This window comes from Echinops telfairi, unplaced genomic scaffold (assembly GCF_000313985.2).
Source record: "Echinops telfairi isolate 266 unplaced genomic scaffold, ASM31398v2 ScPeMD7_22;HRSCAF=79, whole genome shotgun sequence".
In the NCBI taxonomy this organism is placed as follows: Eukaryota; Metazoa; Chordata; class Mammalia; order Afrosoricida; family Tenrecidae; genus Echinops; species Echinops telfairi.
The window spans coordinates 14,823,419-14,846,602 of NW_022103919.1; the positions used below are offsets into that span (position 1 = coordinate 14,823,419).

At 42.8% G+C, this 23,184-nt stretch overlaps 1 protein-coding gene across 1 annotated transcript in view; it reads right to left on the reverse strand.

Moving 5' to 3' along the window:
• The window catches only part of TRPM6 (transient receptor potential cation channel subfamily M member 6), a 103,729-nt gene that overhangs the window by 12,536 nt on the left and 68,009 nt on the right, over window positions 1–23,184 (reverse strand). The window contains exons 21-27 of the mRNA XM_045288587.1: window positions 21,491–21,516; window positions 14,336–14,386; window positions 12,638–12,703; window positions 11,153–11,436; window positions 10,716–10,798; window positions 9,862–10,067; window positions 3,457–3,508 (exon numbers count right to left, since the gene is read on the reverse strand). Of these exons, the coding sequence (XP_045144522.1) occupies window positions 3,457–3,508; window positions 9,862–10,067; window positions 10,716–10,798; window positions 11,153–11,436; window positions 12,638–12,703; window positions 14,336–14,386; window positions 21,491–21,516 (768 nt within the window). The remainder of the gene's footprint in view (window positions 1–3,456; window positions 3,509–9,861; window positions 10,068–10,715; window positions 10,799–11,152; window positions 11,437–12,637; window positions 12,704–14,335; window positions 14,387–21,490; window positions 21,517–23,184) is intronic.

The window sequence follows — 23,184 nt, forward strand, 5'->3', positions numbered from 1 at the left end:
AGTGCTTGTAGTACAAAGTTCCTAGCACAAATCCTTGGGTGGGCAGGCTATTGAAGAAATAATATTTTTACCTAAAAACACCTTAGTAGAACTAAAGTGAAAAATAATAAAACCTGTATGAGCAGCCTCCAGGTTACAACATGGGCTCCCTAGTCAAATATCATAGGAATTGAAAATCTCAAGAGCAATAAGGTGGACTTGTATCTTGTCTAGCTCACCCAGTCCAACTAAACCGTTAAAACACTTTTAGAAGGACCTCTCTGATTAGAAGCCTACAGATGGGACTATATTTAAATAGTTCCATGAAAGAAAGGAGAATTAAAGCAGTGAATATTTATTAGTCTCTGTCTGGGGGAAAGCAAAAATTTCAGATTTTAATATGAAGGTTTGTAGAAAGTTCATACTATCTTTTAATATAACCTTTTGAGGCCCCCTAAGATGTAGAGAGGACCGATTATGTAGGGTTTTTTCCCTACAGTCCACGTGTTAATATAGACATTTAAGAACAACGAAAAAGTAAAAGTGTCGTATGTCAATAGTTCTCAAAATGTGGTCTCCAGATCAATATATTACCTAGGAACTTATTAGAATACAGATTACAAGGCTTAACCCCACATCAACTAACTGTAAACCCTAGGGGTCCAACAAAAACCCCTTACTACCATCAAGTTATTCCAACTCATAGTAACCCTATAGGACTGCATAGGACTGCCCCTGTGGGTTTCCAAGACTGTAACTCTTTGTAGGAGTAGAAAGCGTCAAGAAGATGTTGTTAGTTTTGAACCACTGATCTTGTGGTTAGCAGCTCAACTCAAAATCAAAGCTGATGTTTGAGAATCGCCATTATCAATCAATGGATAAAAGCAGTGAACCTACTCAGCTACTCTCCAAAGGGCTGGAAGGTCAAGTTCACCCACAAGTGCCTCAAAAGAAAAATCTACTTCTTAAAAAAGCAACCATTGAAAAAGTTATGTCGCACAAGTCGCTGGAACCAATTCAATATCAGCTGGTTTGTTTGGGTTTGTGTTGTTCTTGTTCTGTCTGCCATATTGACCAGTCTTTAATTAGCAACACCACTTTGCTTTTCAAATACCCATACTCACCATCTGCTGTACTGACCAGTCTTTATTCAGCTCTACCGCTTCACTCTCTCAAAACCAAACTCAATGACATCAAGTCAACTTATACTCATCGTAAAAGTTTGACAAGTGTCCCCCAAAACCTGGTCACAGGATTAAATGCCCAAAAGAATTCAACAGATGTTCAGATCACACATCCTTCTATATCATTTAAATATTGGCCCTGAATTAAGTCAGACCGTCTTAATTTTCACCCACACTGTGTTGGCCTCTCGTGCATTTGTTGGAACTAAATAGAACCGTCTATGCCTTTAGTGAAAGCTCACAGAGGCATGTGATAGAAGATATTGCCTGTGATAAGATGCAATGTTTCACTGTGAGAGCCACAAAGGAAACCATGCCTCTTCTGTGACATTCACTGATTTCAGGAATGTCAGGAAGCCAGTAGGGACTAAATTTGCTCATAAGTCTCTCTTTTGTTTGGACACTAAAAAGTTCAAAGCCAAATTTGCAGCAAAATCTAACCACGTTGTTGCTGGTGTTCTTCTTGGGCTCCATCAAGTTGATTCCGATTCATAGCAACCCAATGAGCAATGGAAGGAAACGTTGCCTGGTCCTGGGCCGTCCTCACGACGGGAGCCCATCAGTGCAGCCACAGCGCCAATCCATCTTAGTGAGGGTCTTCCCCTTTGCTCTGCTCCTCTACATGATCTCCTTCTCCAGGGACTGGTCTCTGCTGACAACATGTCCAAAGTACAGGAGACGAAGTCTTCACCATGCATCAAAGAGCATTCTGGCTGTACTTTGCAAACACTGGTTTGTTTGTTCTTTTCGCAATCCATAGTACTTTTCAAGGGCGTAGAAAGCCTCATCTTTCTCTTGCAGAGCAGCTGGTAGTTTCAAACTGCTGACCTAGCGGTGGGGCTCCTCAGTGCTACTGTTAATTGCCATGAAATTGGCTACAACTCCTAGCTGGTCTACGTCCAAGCGAATGAACCTGGTTCTTTACTGTTCTCACAATTACTGCTATGCTTCGACCCACTGTTGTGTCCAATGAGTCAATTCAGCTCAATGAGTTTTTTCTTGTTCCCAGTGATCCTCCACTTTACCAAGCATATTTGTCTCCATCCTGATAATATGTTCAGAGTGCATGAGATGAAGTCTCCGTGTTTTCACTTCTTTGTGTGTGAGTGTCTTCTTTTAAAAAATCATTTTATTGGGAGCTCTTACGGATATTGTAACAATGCATCATTCAATTATATCAAGCATAATTGTACAATTGTTGCCACCATCATTTTCAAAACATTTTCTTTCTTCTTGAACTCTTTGATATCAGCTCCCCTTTATTCCCTCCCTCCCCGTCTCTGCCCTCCAGGAAAAGTTATTATATTATGATTATTTTGCCATATTTTACACTTTCCAGTGAGTCTGTTCACCTACAATTCTGTTGTTTGTTCCCCTCCAGTGGGGTTATATAGTCATCATTGCTATCAGTTCCCCCTTCCCCTCCGTCCCCCCACTTCTCTTCCCATACCCTCAGGAAATCATTATTCCCATTATTATTTCTCACTTCTAAGGAGCATTTTGACTATACTTCTTCCATCATTCATTAAATGTGTTTGTTCTAGTAATTCGTGGTACTATTTATGAGAGCTAATCTAACTCCAGCCCCAGTGGCACTGTGGGGTAGATGGTGGACTGCTACCAATAAGGTCTGTGGAAAGAGTTAAGACTATCTGTTCCCATAAAGATTGACAGTCCTGGACATTTTAGATAGGCTCATTGTGAGTCCTAATCCTCTTGAAGGCAGCAGGTGTTTTAATCAAACTACCGTCGTAGTGGTGCTAGTAGGTGAGTATTGTGCTGCCAGCTGCAAGATCCATGGTTTAAACCCATCAGTGGCTCTGAGGGGAGAAAGTTGGATAGACTCAACAGCAGTGGGTTCATCTAACTCCAGGAGCCTCAGTAGCACACTGGCTTAAACATTTGGCAGTTCAACCTCACAAACTGGTGTGAAGGAGAAAGACATGGCACTCTGCTTCCTTGATGATTGACAGCCTTGGAAACCCTGTAGAATAGTGCTCGTCTGTCCTGAAGGGTTGCTAAGAATTGGAGCCGACTGGATGACAATGTGTTTGGGTTTGGGGACCTACCTCCAGATTGTTTGTTATTGCTATATTGTTGGCCTCATGGCCTAATATAGGTCTTGATTTAAAAATCTCTGTGTGTGTGTGTGCGTGCGTGTGTGTGTGCATACATAAGATAGCTCGAAGTTTTTCTAAAATCTAGACAAGTATATGTATGTTTATAAGTTACCAAAACAGGTACAATGTGATCAAAGCAATTTTCTAAATAGAAATATCATACATTTACTTACCGTTTGTCTTCAGGTTTTATAACAGATGGATCTGTCAAATTTTCTCCAACACCTCAAAAGAAGAAACATTGATTTAACAAATGGGGTTTCATTTTTCAGAAACTTAAGAAAACAATAATCAAATTTTAATTTTGTTTTTAAAAGCAACATTCACTGTGTAGTAAACTAAGTGCCATACGGATTGCATGTACTCTAAAGCCCATCCAAGAGTGTTTGCAAATTAATTAGTTACTCATTCCTGCAACCCCCTCAATTCTGCTATAATAAACCCCGTAGGCCAAAACTTGTCTTAGTTGTGTGTTTGCAGCTACTAATAGCAGTAGTTGTCAATCATTAACCACTTATATATAATAAACATTTTAATTTGATTTTCTCTAATCCTCAGTCATCACAAAAGGAGAGTATCAGTATCCATGTGTCCTCATTTGACCTATGAAGACATGGATGTCCAGAGATTAAGTAATCTGCCGGAGGTTGTACAGTCCATTGATGGCCTTAACAAGATTACAGCTCAGACTGGTGGAGCCAACACACTTGTCTTCCTCTCTGGGGGGATTCCTTCAGAGCTCAGCAAGTCGCAAGCTGCTGTGTGCTCTTGCAGGTACAACCTCTGCGCCATCAAAGGAACAAACACCAGACAGTTATCAACCTTTCTCCTAAGCTGACTGCCTTTGGGAGACACACTGCCTAATGCAGGAGTTTCCCATTCCTTTTTATTTTTTTTGGGTGGGGGGGTTGGAGGGGTGATGTCTGTCACTCTCCGCCACCGCCCACCGCCACCCCACCCCACCCCATGTCAGAACACTTTTTTTAATGGCATCATTTAAATACATAGGATTGACAAGGAAACCAATGATATTGAAAAATAATTAGCAAAATCTTTTTTTAAGTTGATTTATTGCAATAAAGGCGTCCTGGTGGTACAGAGGGCTAAGTGATCAGACTGCTAACTGCAAGACTGCCAGTTCAAACCTTTCAGCTGATCTGGAATCAACCTCATAGCAATGTGCTCGATGCGTTTGGGCATTGCTTATGCTCGTGCTTATTTGTTAATGTGTTGAATAAGTTGTTAATATGTCGAGTAAGACTTATCAAACACCTACTGACTAGGGTGACTTTTAAAAAAAATTATCAATGTAAACCTTATCTTCAGATATCTGCCACAACGATAGTGTGTTATGTTCATACCTGGTTTTCTATTGCCAATAGTTACAGGTGGTGTTAAGCACCCTGCGATTTGCTACCTACATTTATAATGAAAGGAGATGATGGATTTCAGTTAGAGCTTGGTGAGAATAAAGATAGATCTGTTTCACTGTCCATGTTCAGTAGCCCTATGAATTCTATAAGGGACCCCTAAGCACCCCGTCTTAGAGTCTTATTGGTGCGTTGGTTTTGAGTGGGGTGAGGGAAAGTAAAAGCTGAACTACTTGGTGAGACGTGCAGGGTGTGGAGAGGGGTGCAAAATGTGCTTTCTTTGCTTGGCTCAACAGGGCCTTCCTCTATTTTTAGAAAACAATCGTGTGACGAGACTGGACTCTTTATGCTTTTCTCTGTACACACACAGGCAGTAGCAAACTAGAGAGAGCTTGCTTTCCAACCATGCAATGAACGAGACAGAAAGATGTCCCAAGTATCCTCAACAGGCAGACAGATGATTACACATACTTTGTATGTTTAACTCTGACCTAACTTTAAGTCCAAAGTTTCCAGCAATAACAACGGCTTTAAATTGATGTCTACACAAACTGTAACTTTAAGATGGATGTCCAAACAGGATCTAAAGAAGGAATATCAGATGAGAAAAGGAGGATTGTGATAAAAGTTGTATAAGCTCCCAATAAAATGATTAATCTCAACAACTAAATGCATAACTCTAAAAAAATCACATCAGCTACTTTAAAGTGTGCTGTTTGTTAGAGAGGCAGAAGTCAAATGGCCTGGGTCCCACTCACAGCTCCATCACTTAGTAGCTGAGTGACCTTGGGTAACTTCCTTAACTCTCTGAGCTTCTGTTTTGTCAAGTGCAAGTGTGAATGATCATGGCACTCGTTGCTTAGGGTTACTGAGAGAATTAAATGACCTGTACAAAGTGCTTAGAGCAAAGTGTCTCATCATATGAAGTTTAAAAAAAAGGTAACTGCTATTACTTTATTCTATGAAGGACTTCTTGTGAAATACAATTTTTTTTTCTACCAATGGTAAAACATTTTTTTTAATTAACTCATTACCTAAAGTAGAATGAAAACTGCGAGACCCAAAACTCAATGGGATTGGCTTGTTTTTCCCATTCTCATAAGTTTTCTACCTTCAACGGGGGACATTTTTCTATCACTCCCTAGGAATGGGAGATATTTGAGTCTTTCTGCTCTGTCAGATGTCCACCTTACACGGGCTCCGGCTTTCGCAGGTTTTACTACGCTTCCTACGCCAAACCCCAAAGCAACGTGTGGCTGTCAAGTCAGTTCTCATGGAGACCCAACAGGCCACGTCTCGCTAACCGTCTTGGAGGGTTTCAGGGCTATGATCGTCATGACAGCTGACAGTTGTGCCTTTCGTTCATGGTCTTAAACCACCGGCCTTTCTTTCTACCTTTCCGATAGCAACTTGGCACTTCACCACTGTGCCACCAAGGCCTTCTAAAGAAGAGCAAGAAGGTAAGACGGTAAAGAGCAACCAGGCGACTACAAATAGAGCCACCAGTAGAACACCTAACCAACCTGCCAACGCTAAGCCTAACCACTAAATGTGTGGTTGGGGGTCTGTGTGGGGCCGAGGTGCACTTCAATCTGCGAAAAGCGGAGAAACCACGCTATTGAGAGAACCTCCATCACCCCCAGAGTCAGGCTGCCTCATCTCCACACTCGAGCCCCTCCTTCCTGCGACCCGACCCGGGAACCATCCCTCTGGCAGACGTTATCTTCAGAACCCATTCAACCTGCATAGACTGCGACGTAGATATCTGGACGTTGTGGAAGAAAGAAAGACCTGGTAATATCAAAAAAACTCCCCCAAAGTCTCTCTCTAGTAGCTGTAAACAGGGTCAGTGTCCACACACAGGTGAAACGTAATATGCCCTTGGGAGAAATCCAGAGGATTTTGTCCTGATGCCAACAGCACTGGATAAAGTCAATGACTGTCTCTGTCCTTCGTTGTCGCAAAGCCGATGCTGCTTATGTGACTGTAAGGCTGACCTCTTCTGGAAATCGCTTTTTGCATCAAACAAACAAACATTGGTATCTCCAAAAAGTTCTTTGAGAAATAAATTGAGCTTCAAAAAAACAAAGAGAGAGAGAGAGAGACGCTTGAATGCCACAGCCTACTGTAATTATAGCTTCTTTTAATTCCCATTATTAGGAATTAAATGTTGGACATCAAGGGTGATGGTGAGGCAGGTCCTCCTATGTCGGTGTTTAAACAGACACAGAAAACTAAATTATAATCAGAAATTGGTCAAGCTGGTCCTCCAAGTTCCCTTTCCTGGCCGGTTTTGGCAGTGCCCAAGTTAATCATGGGCCCTCTCTCAGAAAAGAGTAAAAAGGAAAAGAGAAGAAGCCTAAGGAATGAGCTGTCTGAGTGTTCGTCCTCCACCTTTCCCTCCAAGCATTAGGGAGCCACAACAAGCTGGCCAGGGACTCGTCTGCACAGGAGCTGGGCTCCCCCACAAGTACCTGTAGGACTACCCAGAGCAGAGCAAAAGCTCTTCAACTGAAGATGAAACCACGTTTTGAAGAGTCACGCAGGTTAAGAATAGTAACAAGAACTAATATTTACTGAAGGCCTATTTGCGTCTGGGACTTGTCTCATTTGGGGTGCTTAATAGCACCTGTCCTTTGGGGAAGCAAATCATTAAGTACATGGCTGCTCTCAAAAAGGCTGTACGTTCCAGACCCTCTGGTCACCCCATGAAAGAAAGGCTAAGAGTTTCGCAAAATCGGCCATTGTAAACCCTATGGAGCACCCTCGGGATCTGTAGGAATTGAAGTCAACTCTAGATGGCAGCTGGGTAGCATTTTTAATGAGAACTGAAAGTGATGGATGCCTAATATTCTTTTCACTCTGTACCAATGAGAGAAGAGGGACCAGAAGAGGTCGCTCATAGCTACATCGTGAATTCACGGAGGGGCGAAGGGCCATGTCCAGGCACTCTGCCTCTGGAAGCGCCCTGCCCCTACGTGCTCCTCCTGAGCCTCTCAGTCTTCACACCTCTCTTCCCAAACAAGGTGCCTCAATTCTCCACGGCCTACAAGTACAAATAACTAAGCATAATGTAAGACTTAACTGAAAACCCCAAGAAGATTTCGAAAATACAAAATTATATTTTCCCTAATTTTGCTTTGCAACCTGGGTTGGATTAAATATGATAATATATACAAGCCTTTAGCCAAGTTCCTGGCACAAATAAGCAAACAGTAAATGTAAGCTATTATTATTGCTATTAGCATTATTATAAATGTTTGCAATTACTACTATAGGATTCATGCTTGTCCATTAACTCAGGCCTTGCCAATTGGCCTAAGCTCTCTGTATGTCAATTGCTCCATGTTTATTCTATGATGTCCACTCTTCCTTCTTTGAAGGTCAATGTTTTGAGAGAGTTTGTTTGGAATGACCTATTTCTACAATTGGCATAATTGCCCAGTAAAAGAATAAAGTTAATTTCCCTTTTCCCTTAAGATTATCAACACAGCATTTGTTCTGTTTAATGTCACTTTGGATTACTAAGAGACATAAAAATCCCCAAACATAAACATCATTAAACAAAAACCTATTCAAGTGGAATACAAAACACACTAAAGAGACATCAGTAATTCCTTATAGTTTTTCTTTGTTTTTGTTGTTGTTGTTGTTGGTGGTGGTTGTTTGTGTTTTGGGTTTTTTGAAACAACTCCACCCAAAACTCAAAGCACAAATACACAAATACTGATGTGAATCATCAGCCTTTCCCCAGCTTGAGTTGCAAAACCACATGCTTTCGGCATCAGGGCCCTGGGTTTCTTCGGATCAAGTACGCACTGGCTTAAAAGCTGATTCGTGTTGGTTGTCTTAATTTTGTTTATATCGCTTCCTAGATTATTGTGTCTGAGGGTTAGAATAATAATGCAACCCTGTGGACAGCAGTAGTTTAAAGGGACATAAAATCTGATGCGCAGCGTAAAAGAGTATATGCACCTTGGAGCACACGACACCATTTTCAGTCAGAACGACTCTACAATCGTACTAGGCACAGTTGACAAGGCCTTGGGCTTTCCTAGGTCTCCACGCCTTGCTTCCAGCATCAAATCCCAGGACAGGAGAGCTGGGAAAGTCAGAAAGGAAAAGAAAAATGGCTGCGTTGTTTAAATGAACCACAACATGGATCTATCCCGTGGGCATGAATCTTAAAGAACAGAAAGAGAAAGACAGTGTGGAGAAGAGGGACAAGTGGTCGAACCAGCTCAGTCTGCATTGCTGCGCTCTCCTCAATAGCTGCGCAACCTTGGGCAAACTATTTAAACTTTCTGGGCCTAAATTCCCCATAATATCTACCTGGAGGTGCTGCTGCTGCTGCTGGGATTAAATGTGATAACTTACATAAAAGTTCCTGGGCTAAATCCCTTATTTAAAACCAAAGTCCCCATCAGTGAGCCCAAGGACTAAACTTTGACCTGAATACACATTTCGTTCTGTCCCTGCCAGGAAAGCCTGCCGGAGATGCTCTGTTTCGGGCTGCAGGATTATCAATCACATGTGAGGTGTTGATAGTGGGGAGATGAACTGATCAAAGGCTTCCATTAAAAAAGAGTGTGCCGCCTCTCTCAGACCAAGGGTGTGCTTTTGTGAACTGCAAAGAGAGCAAACGAATTATAAAGTACAGCGGCAATGAGCTCAAAACCCCAGAAACTGACCCAAACTGAAAGGCTCCGGAGTCTACTAATACATACCTCAATTTTCCTTGTGCATATGAGACCCGGGCAGAGTCATAAAATGAGACAATTTATTACAAAAATCATTCTCTATTACATCAACCTGTTGTTGTTGTAGCTGCTGCTATTGCAGAGTGCTGAACTGCTGTGCCTCCTGGTCATTGTTTGGGACATCTATAAATTTTAAGCAGCTAGTCATCTGCCTATACTTGCCCTTTGATAAATGGGAAACATATCAAATCCTCGTTATTATCCCTGTACAAAGTCTCTGAAACAAATGACCACACCTCCCTTCTTCAAAGAGAGGCGTGCACACCGAACACTGTTCAGAGTTGTTCTCACCCAAAAAAACTCAACCAAGCCCCTGAGCAAAGAAAGTACCAGCATGTTTTCCTGAGGCCAGACACATCTGACAATGGCGGTAAGAAAGCCCTTCACACCCAAGCTTTTCTAAACTTTTCCTCCTGCTGACTGTACCCTGTTTTCTGCCATCAATCACCTTGTAAGTCTAAAACGAGCAGCTCTCCCCGGGTGTACTCATAGGTCCAGTGAGAGAAAGCCAACATCAGTTCCTCCAAGGCAGTGTTGGGGGCAATTTCATCACCATTGTTGTTGTTGTACTTGCGAAACTCTCCTGTCATATACTTCTCAATGGTCAACCATTGCTTAGCCGAATGGCAGTAGATTAGGAAAACTTCCAGGAACCTGTGATGTAAAAAGACACCATTGATTCTCACCCGACAGCAACGGTGGGATTTAGCTTCCTCAACAGTCAAGAACAGGTAAGATGACCTAACTCTGGTCTGGTGCAGCCTCTCTGCACCTGCCCTTGCCCTTTCTATGGAAAAGGCAGCGAGCAGAGAGCTTTCCTCCCTTCCCTTTGAGTGATCATTTCAGCTCAACGCTTGTGATCAGTACTAGGCCCAACTTTTCTTGCCGCGGTCGACAGAGTTCCCTATCAATGAAACAATAAAACCTAACTGTACAGAACCAAGTTAGTATCGTATTGTTAGCAAGGTCTTGACAAATGAATGCAAGAGCGTAGTCTTACAAAGCTTCTAATTTCTATAAGATATCTGGGAAGAAACCATGCTTAAAACAGAAAAGCCTGTCTGTTTTTGTGGATGTTAGGACTTACACCTAGGATCTGCTCTTTCAGCAAAACAAAACTGTTCATCGTGGCCTCTCCCAGAACTTGCCGCATTCTTTCATATAACTTCAAGTAATTGAAGCAAGATCCTAAAAACAAGGTCCTCGGGAACGTCCCGGTGAGTCTAGGCCTTTCCCCAGATAAATGGAGCTGAGAAGAGGTCGATGGGAATTCCTTTTGAAATGAAAGGCCAGGATCCTCACCTTGGCGTGTGGGGAATAGTTTGCGGTTTCACTTGGTTGAAGGTATAGATCAGTTTTTGAGCCGCTCTTTGTTGCTGAATTTCCTGCAGGAGCATTGATTTAAAACAAGAAGTTATTACCACAGTGCCTACAACAATCGGCTCAAACACAGCAATGACTTTGGGCATGGTGCGGTGCGCCATGCTGAGTTGCCGTGAGTTGGATTGATTCAATGGCACCTAAAACAACATCACCTACCAACTAGTTAATGACCATGCATTCCTAGAGACGTCCTAACTGATTTTTAGCTTTATTCATCTTCTGCCATGCCCCTAGCAGCTTCCAAACGAATAAGCTATCCTTTGGGTTAGGGATCATGGCCTCAGACAGGACGTAGCCAGCTCTCAATTCTCGGACTGAGCTCATCACTGCTCCACTCCTAGGGGATGCAGGCTTACCCTGAGGCAGAGATGGAGCACGGTACTCTCCCGGAAGATTTTACGCCAGGTCTGTACCACCTCCGGAAGAAAGGACTTCACAATGAAAACCTGCCCTGGCTTGAGAACGTCCCCCTCCGACCAGGTGCTGACAACTTTCATGGCTTTCCGGAGGCCGCCGTCCATCTCTTCTCGGGACAACACCTGGATCATGGCCATTCTCCCATGCTGGGACCAGGAGGACATGCTTCGATCCAGGTTCAAAGGGGAACTCTCCTCTAGCCTGTAGACCGTCACTTCTTCTCCTGTTGCAAAAAGAAGGGAGGATGTTGACATCATGGCAGCCATAAATATATCAGGTCGGAGCCAGCTCAGTGATCAGAGAGGAATGGGAATCGCACCTAAGACGGGACAAGCGCAGAATAGGAGCGTGGATCTCAAATATACAAGGCGAAGCTGTTCTTCGTGAGGACTATCATTCTCGACAACAGTGTAACTAAGGTAGTAGAGCAGCGGGTGATACCAAAGTTGCACATTTACCACCCCAGAGGGGGCGGTTGCTGGAGCAATGCAGGGGGCGCAGCAAAAGCAGATGACTCCATTTGACCTTGGATTATTGACTAGAGTACAAAGGTTTTTAATTGCCGGGAGAAAGGGGAACTGGGTAATTTTTTTTTTCTGAAAAGGAGGAGGTAGGCCAAATAAGTTTGTGAACCTATGTTGTTACTTTTGTTAACAGAACGTCTCTACAGAGAAAGTGCATGGTCATCTCCTTAATTAAAGGACCTATCAGACATATTACCGAACTTGCCCCCCCTGAGATCTATAACCATGCACATGCTGAGTACTTTTTATGTGTCTCTTACAAGTGTAGTTATGCTCTATACATACAAATAAAAAGATGCCATTGTCCCTTGGAAGTTCATTACCTCCATTGAGACTGCAGGATTGAACCCAGTTAGAGAGTCAGACATGACCAGGGGCATGTGCTTTTGCATAAGCTATTTAAGCACTCCATTTCCTTACTACTCCAGCCTGTAAAAATGACCACTGCTTTCTGAGCTCTGAGAAATTCGTGGACACCACACAAAACAAAAAAAATAAGAAAACAATTTACAAAGCACTTCTGTTTGGATGTTTGTTGGCTTTTGCCACGTCGACCTTGATGGCTTCCTCGGTTAGTATGCATGGTTGCTTTGACCCTTTCTTCACTACTTACTTCCAGTCTTGAATCAGTGAATGCCAGGTGCAACATCATGGCCTTCTTCCCACCAGCTGCTCAGTAGAGGTCCCATCCGCAGAGAATCAGGTTGTGATTCTAGGTAAACCACCAGAGCACTTACCAAGAGCTTCCATTTGTAGGAAATCAATCTCATTACACCATAGCCATCCAGAAAACAAACATTTCAGCTACACGATGAAAGAGAACCCATTCTCTTTGGATGTATTTGAAGGTGGTTCTGGCCTTGTCATGGGCATACCTCAGCAAGGCGGAGCAGCACTCACCTAACAGCTGGATTGGGGTAAATGGTATCGTCTGAGAGAGTCTCATTAAATTGTTCCTTTCAATGGCTGCAGACAAAAAACAGACTCACGTGAGCGTGATGGAGCGTAGTGATGGTTACACAGCATGATGTAAACCACAATGAAATGGCCCTTTTCTCTTATTGTTGTTACACATACACACACACATACACACACACACCAAAAAATAGTTACTAGTTTAAGTATGTCTCAGTGGGTTACGTTTGCAAAAGCCTTCCCAACATCATTATATTAATATCATGCTAAAACATTCCATTTTGAAAACCAGTTTTTCATTCTTGACATGATCTGTGCTACAATTGACATTGAAAATTAATATTACAATATTACCTATGATACCGTTTTAAAGCAATACTTTAATAGAGGATCTTGAAAACTTTGATGTCTTTTGATACCTTACATAGGCACCATTTATATGAGATTATGTAACATGGTCTCGCTTCCACTCTCCTGCACACCAGATTTAGATGAATCCATGCATACGAGGAACTCTCCTTTAAACGGCATTCTGATCGGGGTCTGCACACTGTTCTCTTTTCCAGAGCAAAGCTAACGCACAGTGGACTGTGGGGACATCTACTGTTCATTCTGCACATTTCATCTTTATCTCCCAGAGAGAACCAAAGACCGATTCTAATGAGGAGGAAAGAGGCAGCGCTTTCTTATTAAGAGCCCTACCGCAGCGGATCAGAGTCCATATGAATTATGCCATTCCTCACCATTGCCTTTCAAGGGTTGACAGCTGACGCAGAAGTAATAGATTACTGTTGAGCTGAAAACAGTCCTGAGAGCGTGAACGAAAGAGTCAGGACTCCACAGAAATACTACCCACCGCCAAGGAGAATTCAGTATAAAGCAGTCTATTGCTGGACTCTAATCAAATGACCTTAACATATTAATAGTTGTAATTATGATACCAAAAGCTCTTACCTAAGTGCTGAACTTTAGACTGGGGGAAAGGCTTGCCCCTGTATTCTCATCCACCGTGGCAGGCAATGACGCCCTAGAGACCACCCAATGGCATTAGCCCAGTTGGTTGTTATATTGCTTTGCATTTAAAAGTGTTTTCTCTAAATTCTCAACTAGTCCTTTGGCAGATGGTTCCTTGGGAAAGGGCAGGTACAATTATCCCCACTTTGAAAGAAAGGCAACCAGAGCACTATAAAATGGTGTTGCTTAAGAGAGTCAAGACCCTTTGTCGAATAACATCTTTGTAAAGTGTCATTGTTGATCTTACTCTTTGGGGTTGGCGTCCAGTCAGTGGACATGTTTACAGAGGGGCCGGGGAGATGCAAAACCTCCCAAGAACTAGTTGCAGGTCTGTGGCTACCCCACACTAAAGTACTGAGAACCCTGGCCTTGGACTGGTTCTGCTCCTGTAAGGGATGTTTAGTACCAAAGGTCTTCTTTTTCCTTCCCACTTTGGAAATTGGCCAATACAAACCAACATTTTATTAAACCTAACTTTTCTCAAATCCCAACAACTTGTTCTTCCCAATGAAGAGAAAGGTCAGAAATTTGAATGTTCATCTCATGAGCCATAACTCTTCAGGTGGGACGCCATTGCAATCTTACAGGACTCATCAATATATCTATTTGCAAAGGCAGGACCACAGAGGTTTGGTTCAGTCGACATGTCCATGTGCACACGCATCCTACCTGAATAATAATGGTGAGGCTCTTGAGGGCTTTTTAAGGAGGCTGAGATTTCTGAAATTAGAGAGAAGATTGGCATTTTAATTATTTGGCTGGAGATAAATACATGCTTATGAATATATTGCTTTTGAAGCTGTTATTGAGCAGGTTAGTAAGAAAGGCTTCTCGGTATTTGAAAAAGATTGCCTAATATTCTTTAACCACATTATATTAGGGGGTATCCTGACAGCTTCCAATCATCAATGTAATATCTCCAAACATATTTATATGGGGAATTGAAGAAAGACAGGTAATATTAGCCTCCAAGATGTATTTCCTCTGAACCAATTATACCTCTGGGTTGCAGAGGGCACTCAGCTGCCCATCACACTTCATGACATCCCCAAAGCACAATTCTCCGAGCTCCCGACCAAGATGCAGTACCCATATAAAGACATGATTAATACCAAGTTATTTGCAGACAACTTCACTGACCTAAAATAGCAACAAAAGTATGGCAACACATTAAAAGGTATATACCAAGAACAAAGGAGGCAGGAGATAATATAAAACCAAGGGATTTACTTGGTTACAGGGGACTGTGTGTTGAAAACATCTCTTCCGAGTTTAACTGATTCTCTTCTAGCAGGTCAAGTCCTAAAGCATAAGACTTCCAAGAAATCCTCTGCCGCTGTTTCACCTTTTCATAAAAGCAAAATTAAAGCGAAGAGCTTCCGTCTCCTGGTAGTAACTGCTTTATACCAAGTAGAGTAAACAACATAATGAGCCGAGTTTCACCGATCGCTCTGGGTTCTCTTGCTGGGTAAGCAAAGGAACCAGAATGACCTCCTCTGGGGCTGGGTGAGGTGCCTGGTAAAAGTAAGACCAGCAGGAAAAACCATTCCTTTCTGAATTCATTCAAGCATCAAAGAGCAAAAACAAGTGTTCAGCTTCCACCATGTGTCGTGCCAGAGAGATACTGAAGATACTGCTTCTAGTCAACAAAAGATAGACTGGGAGAGAAAGCAATGTCAACTAGAGTCACAGTGTGCTAACAATATATTAGAGGTCGATACCAAAGGTATGGAGCAAGCTAATTTTACTCAGAAGATTACGATCTCTGTAGACAAAGAGAGGGAAATATTTTAAAAGTAAGGGCATCTGAGATGGATCAAACTAGCTTTCAATCTTGACTTCATCACTGCAGGAATTGTAAGATTCTATTCACATTCATTCAGGCTCTCTTTATTGGGCACTTACTATGGCTCAGGAGCCCTGGTGCCATGGTAGTGGCGCTAGGCTGCTAACCACAAGGTTGGCAGCTTGAAACCAACAGCCGTTCAGACTGTCTACTCCTGTAAGAGTTCGTCTCAGCAAACCCCCGGGGACAGTTCTGCCCTGTCCTTATAGGCCTGCCGGGAGTCAGCACCAACTCAACAGCAGTGCGCCTGTCTGTGCTATGTCTCGGGCACTAGGCTACGATCAAGGGGAAAGTGGTCATCAAAACAGATCGATGGTGTCTCTACGTACATCCGAGTAAAGATAAATAGAAACCGAACAAATAAATAAGTGAAAATATAGTGTGAATAATGCCTGTTGTTGTTGTTAGGAGTCTTTGAGTTCGTTCCAACCTATAGGGCCCTACGTGAAACACAACCAAACAGCACAGTGTCCTGCACCACCCTCACAATTGTTCTTCTGTTTGAGGCCATTGGTGCAGCTGCCTGTGTCAGTTCACCTCGTCAAGGGCCTTCCTCGTTTCTGCTGCCCCTCCACTTTAACAATGATGTCCTTCTCCGGGAAATGGTCTCTCCTGATAACAGGCCCAAAGGACATCAGACATAGTCTCGCCATCTGAGTTAGTTAAAGTTTAGTGTGCCAACCTGGCCGATAAACACATGTGGGGTTAATTGAAGGGCAGAGGGATAAATGGCTCGGTGAGCCTCGCCATTTAAGTTCTCGGGTCTCTTGCTTTGTGATGGTTGGACCAGGGTGCAGCTGCCTTAGCCAGGTCCCTGCTTCAGCTGGCAAGGCTCACTTTCTACAGGGTATCCCCAAGGAGAAGCCTCATGGACCTACCCCGATGCAGCCCTGGGTGCTGGAGCAGCCGTGTGGAGACCCCTGCCAGCGCTGAGAAGCTTACACATTCACTCACTGACTCGGCTTTCCTCCTTCAGTCAGCATCACTGAGTGTGTTTCGTGAGATGGAGGAGGACTTTGTGGATTGGTGTTGGCCATGTGGGTTAATGTTGGACTTGTGGGCTTGGGCAGCACTGGGTTGGGATATTTTCTTGATGCGCACTTAACCTTTATATAAAACTCTCTCTTATACATATGAGTTTCTGTGGATTGGTTGGGATGTTTTCTTGATGCATACTTACCCTTCATATAAAACTCTCTCTTTTACATATGAGTTTCTGTGGATTTGTTTCTCTAAAGCACCCACACTGTACTTGCAGATGATATCAGTGATCTTGTTCTATAATTTGTGTGTTCTGTTGGGTCGCCTTTCTTTAGAATGGGTAAAAATATGGATCTCTTCCTGTCAGTTGGCCATTTCGCTGTCTTCGGAATTTCCCAGCACAGATGAATGAGTGCTTCCAGTGTTTCATCAAGTTGAAGAAACATTTCTATTGGTATTCCATCAGTTCCTGGACCCTGGCTTTTGGTTAGTGCTTTCAGTGCGGCTTGAACTCCTTCCCTCGTTACCATTGGTGCCTGCTCATATGCAACCTCTTGAAATAGTGGAATGTCACCTCGTTCTTTTGGGTACAGTGACTCTGCGTATTCTTTCCATCTTCTTTGGATGCTTCTTAAATCATCCAATATTTTTCCCATAGAATCTTTTAATAATACACCTCAAGCCCTGAATTTTTTTCTTTACTTTTTTCAGTTTGCGTAATGCTGAGGGTATTCTTCTCTTTAGGTTTTCTAACTCTAGATCTTTGCACATTTCATAGTAATATTGGATTTTGTCTTCTCAAGCTGCCCCTTGAAATTTTCCGTTCAGCTTTTTGACGGCATCATTTCTGCCATTTGCCTCAGCTACTCTATGATTCAAAGCAAGTTTCAGAGTCTCTTCTGACACCTTCTTTGACCTTTTCTTTCTTTCCTGTCTTTTTAATGACCTTTTGCTTTCTTCGTGTCTGATGTACTGGATGTCCTCCCACAGCTCATCGGGTCTTCTGTCATCCGTGGTCAGGCATTGATCTGTCCTTGAGATGCTGTCAAAGATCCGGGGACAGACTCAAAGTCATATTTTGGCTCACATGGACTTGTTCTCATTTTCTTCAACTTCAACCTGAACTTGCATCTGATGGTCTGTTCCCTGGCTTCTCCATAGTCTCTTCCCACAGATGTAGTCCATTTGATTTCTGTGTATTCCATCTGGGGAAGTTCATGTGTATAATCGCCATTTCTGTTGTTGATTTTTTAAAATGGTATTTTTTATGAAGAAGTCCTTGTTCTTGCAAAATTCTGTCATGGGATCTTCGGCTTCATTTCTATCACCACGACCATATTTTCTATTATTCCTTCCTCCTTGTTTACAAATTTCGCATTCCAATCTCCAATAATTATCAGTGCATCTCAATTGTGTGTTTGATCAATTTGAGTCTCAAGATGTTGGTAGAATTCTTCAGTTCCTGCATCACTAGTTTTAATGGCTGGTACATAAATTTGAATAATAGTTCTATTGATTAGATTTCCCTATATTCAGGTAGACATTATCCCATCACAGAAAGGAGAGATCAGTAGATCTTGATATGTTCTTTTTGACCATGAAGGAAACTCCATTCCTCTTGATTTTGTCGTTCCTGGCACAGGAAACCACATGGTTTTATTATTCAAAATGACCAATACCCGTCCATGTCAACTCACTAAGACCTAGAATATCAATCTTTATGTGTTCTATCTCATTCTGAATGACTTCCGATTTTCCTCTATCTATACTTCATACATTTGAAATTCCAATTCTTAATTGATGTTTGAAGCTGTTTCTTCTTATTTGGAGCCCTACCCCATCGGCAAATGAGCGTCACACGTCTTTACTCCCACCGACTTTACGCTATCTAAGTCATATGGTCAACTGTACTTGGAGGAGGAAGTTCTTCCTCGGTTGCATTCTGAGGGTCTTCCAACAAGATGGATTCATCTCCTGGCACTATCTCTGATAATGTTCTCCTTCTATCCATTGTTTTCAATAACTGACAATGTTTCTGTGCTAATCATTGTGTTTTCAGTGGCTAACTGTCTCTGTAATGGGCAGCCTATTCCTGCTTCATAGTCTGTTTTTTGTCTGGAAACGCTACTGAAACCTGTTCACTTTAGATAACTTTTTTGGCATTTGAAATACCAGTGACATAGCTTTCGGCATCATAGTAACACATCAGCAAGCAGAGTACAACTAAGTGACAGACAAGTATTGGATAGAGTACATAGTATCAGGTACATAGCAGGTGAAAGGTCTTGAAGGATAGAGGACAGGGCTACGTCATACTGTATAAGGTGGTTAATCAAGGCATCTCTCAAGCCAAAAACCAAACACATTGCCATTGAGTCGATGCCAACTGTGATACATAGGTTTATTGTGCCAGCCTGGCTCATGAACACATGTGGCATTAATTTAAGGGCCAAGAGATAAATGGCTCAGCGAGCCTCACCTTTGTTGTCTCCTGCTCTTTGATGATCAGACTAGTGTGCAGCTGCCTTAGCTGGTTCTCTGCCTCAATTTGCAAGCTACACTAGCTGTGGGACACCCAACCCCTGAACTGTAGTTTGAGGTTTCTTCGAGACCTGCTTTGCCACGCTACTGTATATACATTGCTTGAAGTGGGGACTGTCAGACCCTGTCATCTGGCTGACTGTTAGTGACCTGCCTTGCTGTTTGCTGCCTGTGACAGGATAGCCTCAATTGCTCAACAGAGGACTCAGCTGTCTGCTTCCTTGACTTGCCCCAGGCAGCCATCAAGACTTGAAAGACTTCCAGTGTATTCGCTGTCTCAAGAAGTGAGTTGCACTGAGCCATTGGTAATACTCTATAATTAGCTGTTTATTTCTTATGAAAATATATGTATATTTTCATATATATGAATATATATATATATACACCAATCACCATAAGTGTCCTAGTTTTGTTTCTTTAAAGAACCCTGTCTAACATAACAGCTCATAGCAATGCTGTAGGACAGGGTAGAGCTGCCCCCGTGAGTTTTGGAGCCTGTAACTCTGTGGGAACAGAAAGCCCCATCTTTCTCCCTTGAAGTGGCTGGTGGTTTCTGGAAGGTGGAATTTGAGCATGGGCCTGATAAAGGAATAGAAAACATCTTGTGCAAACATCCTGAAGCAGAGTCTTGCTTTCCGTGCTTAAGGAAGGCCATCTTATCAGATTGCAATGAGCAGGGAGGAAATGAAGCTGGGAGGCTGCTGAGAGCAGATCAACAGGCTTGTAGGCAGTTTTTAACTTCACTTCTGCAAAGTGAAATGGAATGCTCTTGGAACAGAGGGGTGATTTAAATTCAACTTCGAGTTTAAAGGGATTCTTTGGGCTGCTCTTAGGAAATACACTGTTCAAGATCAATAGTTTGGAGGTCACACTATCTGAGAGAGATGATGATAACTTAAATCACAATGATACTTGTGGAGATGGTTGGAAAATAAAAGCTGGAGACCTTGAAGCAAAAACAGTGGGGTGGAGAAACACAGGCAGTTCTCTAAGATGCTTGGGGGTATAAGGGAAGTTGACAGCCAAAAGGAGTGGGCTGGAAAGAGGACTGTAAATGACTGACATTGCTGTCATTGTTAAAAGAAGAGAAGACCATCCGAGATCCAGAGCCCATCAACAAAGAAAGAAAAGGCCAGCCGTGAAGAAGGCGCTCACAGACACATGGAAAGGAGGGAATGTCAAGGAGGATAATGCCAACCTCAAAAGGCACCAGTTAGATGAGGCTGAGACGTCCCATTACTTGGCAGTTACAGTGGGCTTCAGTCGTGTGGTAGAGACACCAACCATGGGCAGTAGACCGATGTTCAATCATCAATAGTCTCTCAATTAATTTGGGGGGAAAGGATAAGGAGTGGAAATTTGAACACCAAAAAATCATTTTACTTTGGATAGGAATGTGTTTTCAAGCTGAAAAGAAGGAATTAACGGCAAGAAGGGAACAGAAAACCAGAAGAAGCAGGATGAAACATAAAGAAAAGGGTCTCACTCTCCCTCAGATGGTCCAGAACATATAAAGGTGCTAATAGACCACCTGAGTCTGAGAGTAGCTACTGAGAGGGGCGTCGCCATGCAGCTGTCCCCCATGATCTGTGTCCTGACTGAGCCATTTGGGGCATGGAGTTCTGCTGAAACTGTAAAGGAGATGGCATTTACATACAATGGGGCTTCAGTATGTTTTAGGAAAATGCCAATCTTTTCACTCCATTTTTCCATGAACTTTTTGAAGCTCTTCGTACAATTTCAGGAATGTCTCAGAATTAGCAATAAACAACTAAACCAATGCGGCGTAGCAGTTGCATGGTGGGCCACATGTTCAAATGCACCAGCTCCTCCCCAGGGGAGAAACGTGAGGCTTTCTCCTCCCATGAGAGTCACCACCTGAGAGCTCCTCAGGGCCAGTTCCACTCTGTTCTCTGTGGTCGCCATGAGGCAGAATCGAATCGAAGGCAGCGAGTGTGGTTTCGATTTGGAAACAAATGATCAAGTGTGGGGCTGTGGAAATGAATGAATTGATGATGACCTCACTCACACACACACACAAACCAGAATCATCACAAAACATAGGAAATTTTTAAGTTTTTTGGAGAAAGATGTTTAATTTTCTATTCTTTTATTGAACTTCTTACTTCAAATAAAATTAAAAACCCAACTCACTTCCACCGAGTTGCTTCTGAATTCATAGTGAAACTATAAGTTAGTGTAAAACTGCCCCTGTGGATTTCCAAGTCTGTTAATGCTTTATGGGATTAGAAAGCCAAGACTTTCTCCCAGGGAGCAGCTAGTAGTTTTGAACTGCTGACCTTGGGGTTAGCCACCCAATGAGTAGTTCACTGTGCTGAATCATAAATAGAATTTCCCAAACTACAAAAATACCAGCAGGACAGCAAGCCTTATTACTCATGCAATGGAAAATAATAGTAATAATAATAATGAAAGCTTTTAATATGAAAACTTACTATCAATTCCACTTGAACTTCTCAACCTGTTTAGAGAAAATGGGGGGGGGGATGAAGTTATTTTCATGCTGTAAATGATTCAATGATCAAAGAAAGGAAATAATAGGTAAAGCAATAACAACACAGGATATATATGAGCCCTGCTGGTGCCACAGTTAACGCTCTGTTGCTAACTGAAAGGTTGGTGGTTCAAGTCCACCAAGAGACACGGGAGACAAAAGGCTTAAAGATCTCCTTCTGTCCATGTGCCAGCTTAGAAAGCCCTGGGGAGTTCTCCACCTCCCCACGGGTGGCTCGAAGCCGGAATCTACTTGATGGCACCCAACCACCACAAAACTCTGCTACTCGCAAGCCCAGCGCATAGTCAGCCCATAGGATACAGCAGCATTGTCCTATGGGGTCTCAAAGGCTGTGAAGCTCTCTGGAAGCAGACCGCCACATCTTTCTCCCAGGGAGTGGTCACTGGGTTCAAACTGATAACCTTTTATTTAGCAGCTGAGCATTTAACTGCTGCACCACCAGAGCACTGTAACAACAACACACACACGTAAATTCTTTGAAAGCTACGTTACCTGTTACCCAATATCCTTATCAATAGTTTCCCAACCTCTACTTATTTTTATAGAAAAGCAGGCACCAGATAGTCATGGAAATCATTTACTGTATGCCCAAAGCTAACTAAAAGCAGTTATTTTCTTTAATTAGCTATGTGATCACACAACAGATATAAGATTTTACTGTGTTTGTGTGGCACCGGATCAATTAAACTAAAGGGTTCCTGAACTATGCAAAGCAGATGCCTACAAATGAGTCTTTGAATGTCTCCGGACATACCTACAAATCAGTTTCATTAGCCCACGTGGCCCCTAAATGTTCACGGGCTGAAATTAGCTCACTTTAAATTGTTACTTGCCCTGCTCAAGTGCACACGTGGCCACGGGCAAGTCTGAATAAACGCATTCAAAGAATATCTCCAGTATATAAGGTCCTTAGGGGAGAAAGTACAATCACAATTATTGTTTCATTTCATGCTGCAATAACCCACAACTCTGCGTGAGCACAAACTCCTGAACCTTCGGGTGAAGAGAATCGTGTGTCCTTTGAGTCTGGAGGTCAATTTGTACAGAGAGAGTGTGAGGAGAGCTCAGGGGAACCCAAACCACGGCCAACTTCATTCCGGCTCATAGCAACTAGCAACACTACAGGACAGAGAACTGCCCTTTGGGTTTCTGAGACTGAAAATATGGAAGCAGACAGCCCCATTCTTCTTCCTCAGAGCTACTGGTGGGTCAGTAGCCCAATGTGTTACCCTCCACCATCAGCACTCCCTCCATCTCAAAGGACAAGTTGACTGCAGACTGAAACTCATCTCTACCTGCGTGGTATCTCCTATCGATTAGACAGCTATGGTGATGGCATATCTGGGGGCGTGGGGGTGGGGGTGGAGTGTGGAATGGCAGAAAACACCAAGAACAAAATAGAGGAAACTTTCTTGGTTGGTTTTCAAATTTTACTTCTCTGAATAACTAAAGTTGAAAAACAAAAAAATCCCCAATTGAGTCCATTCTGAATTAAGAGAATTCCACGCACGTCACAGGAGCAGGGTGCCTGCCCCGGACGTCTTTAAAGGCTGTGACAGTTTGGAAGTAGATTGCCGGGCCTTTCTTCAAGGGGCCTCTTGGTGAATTTGAACT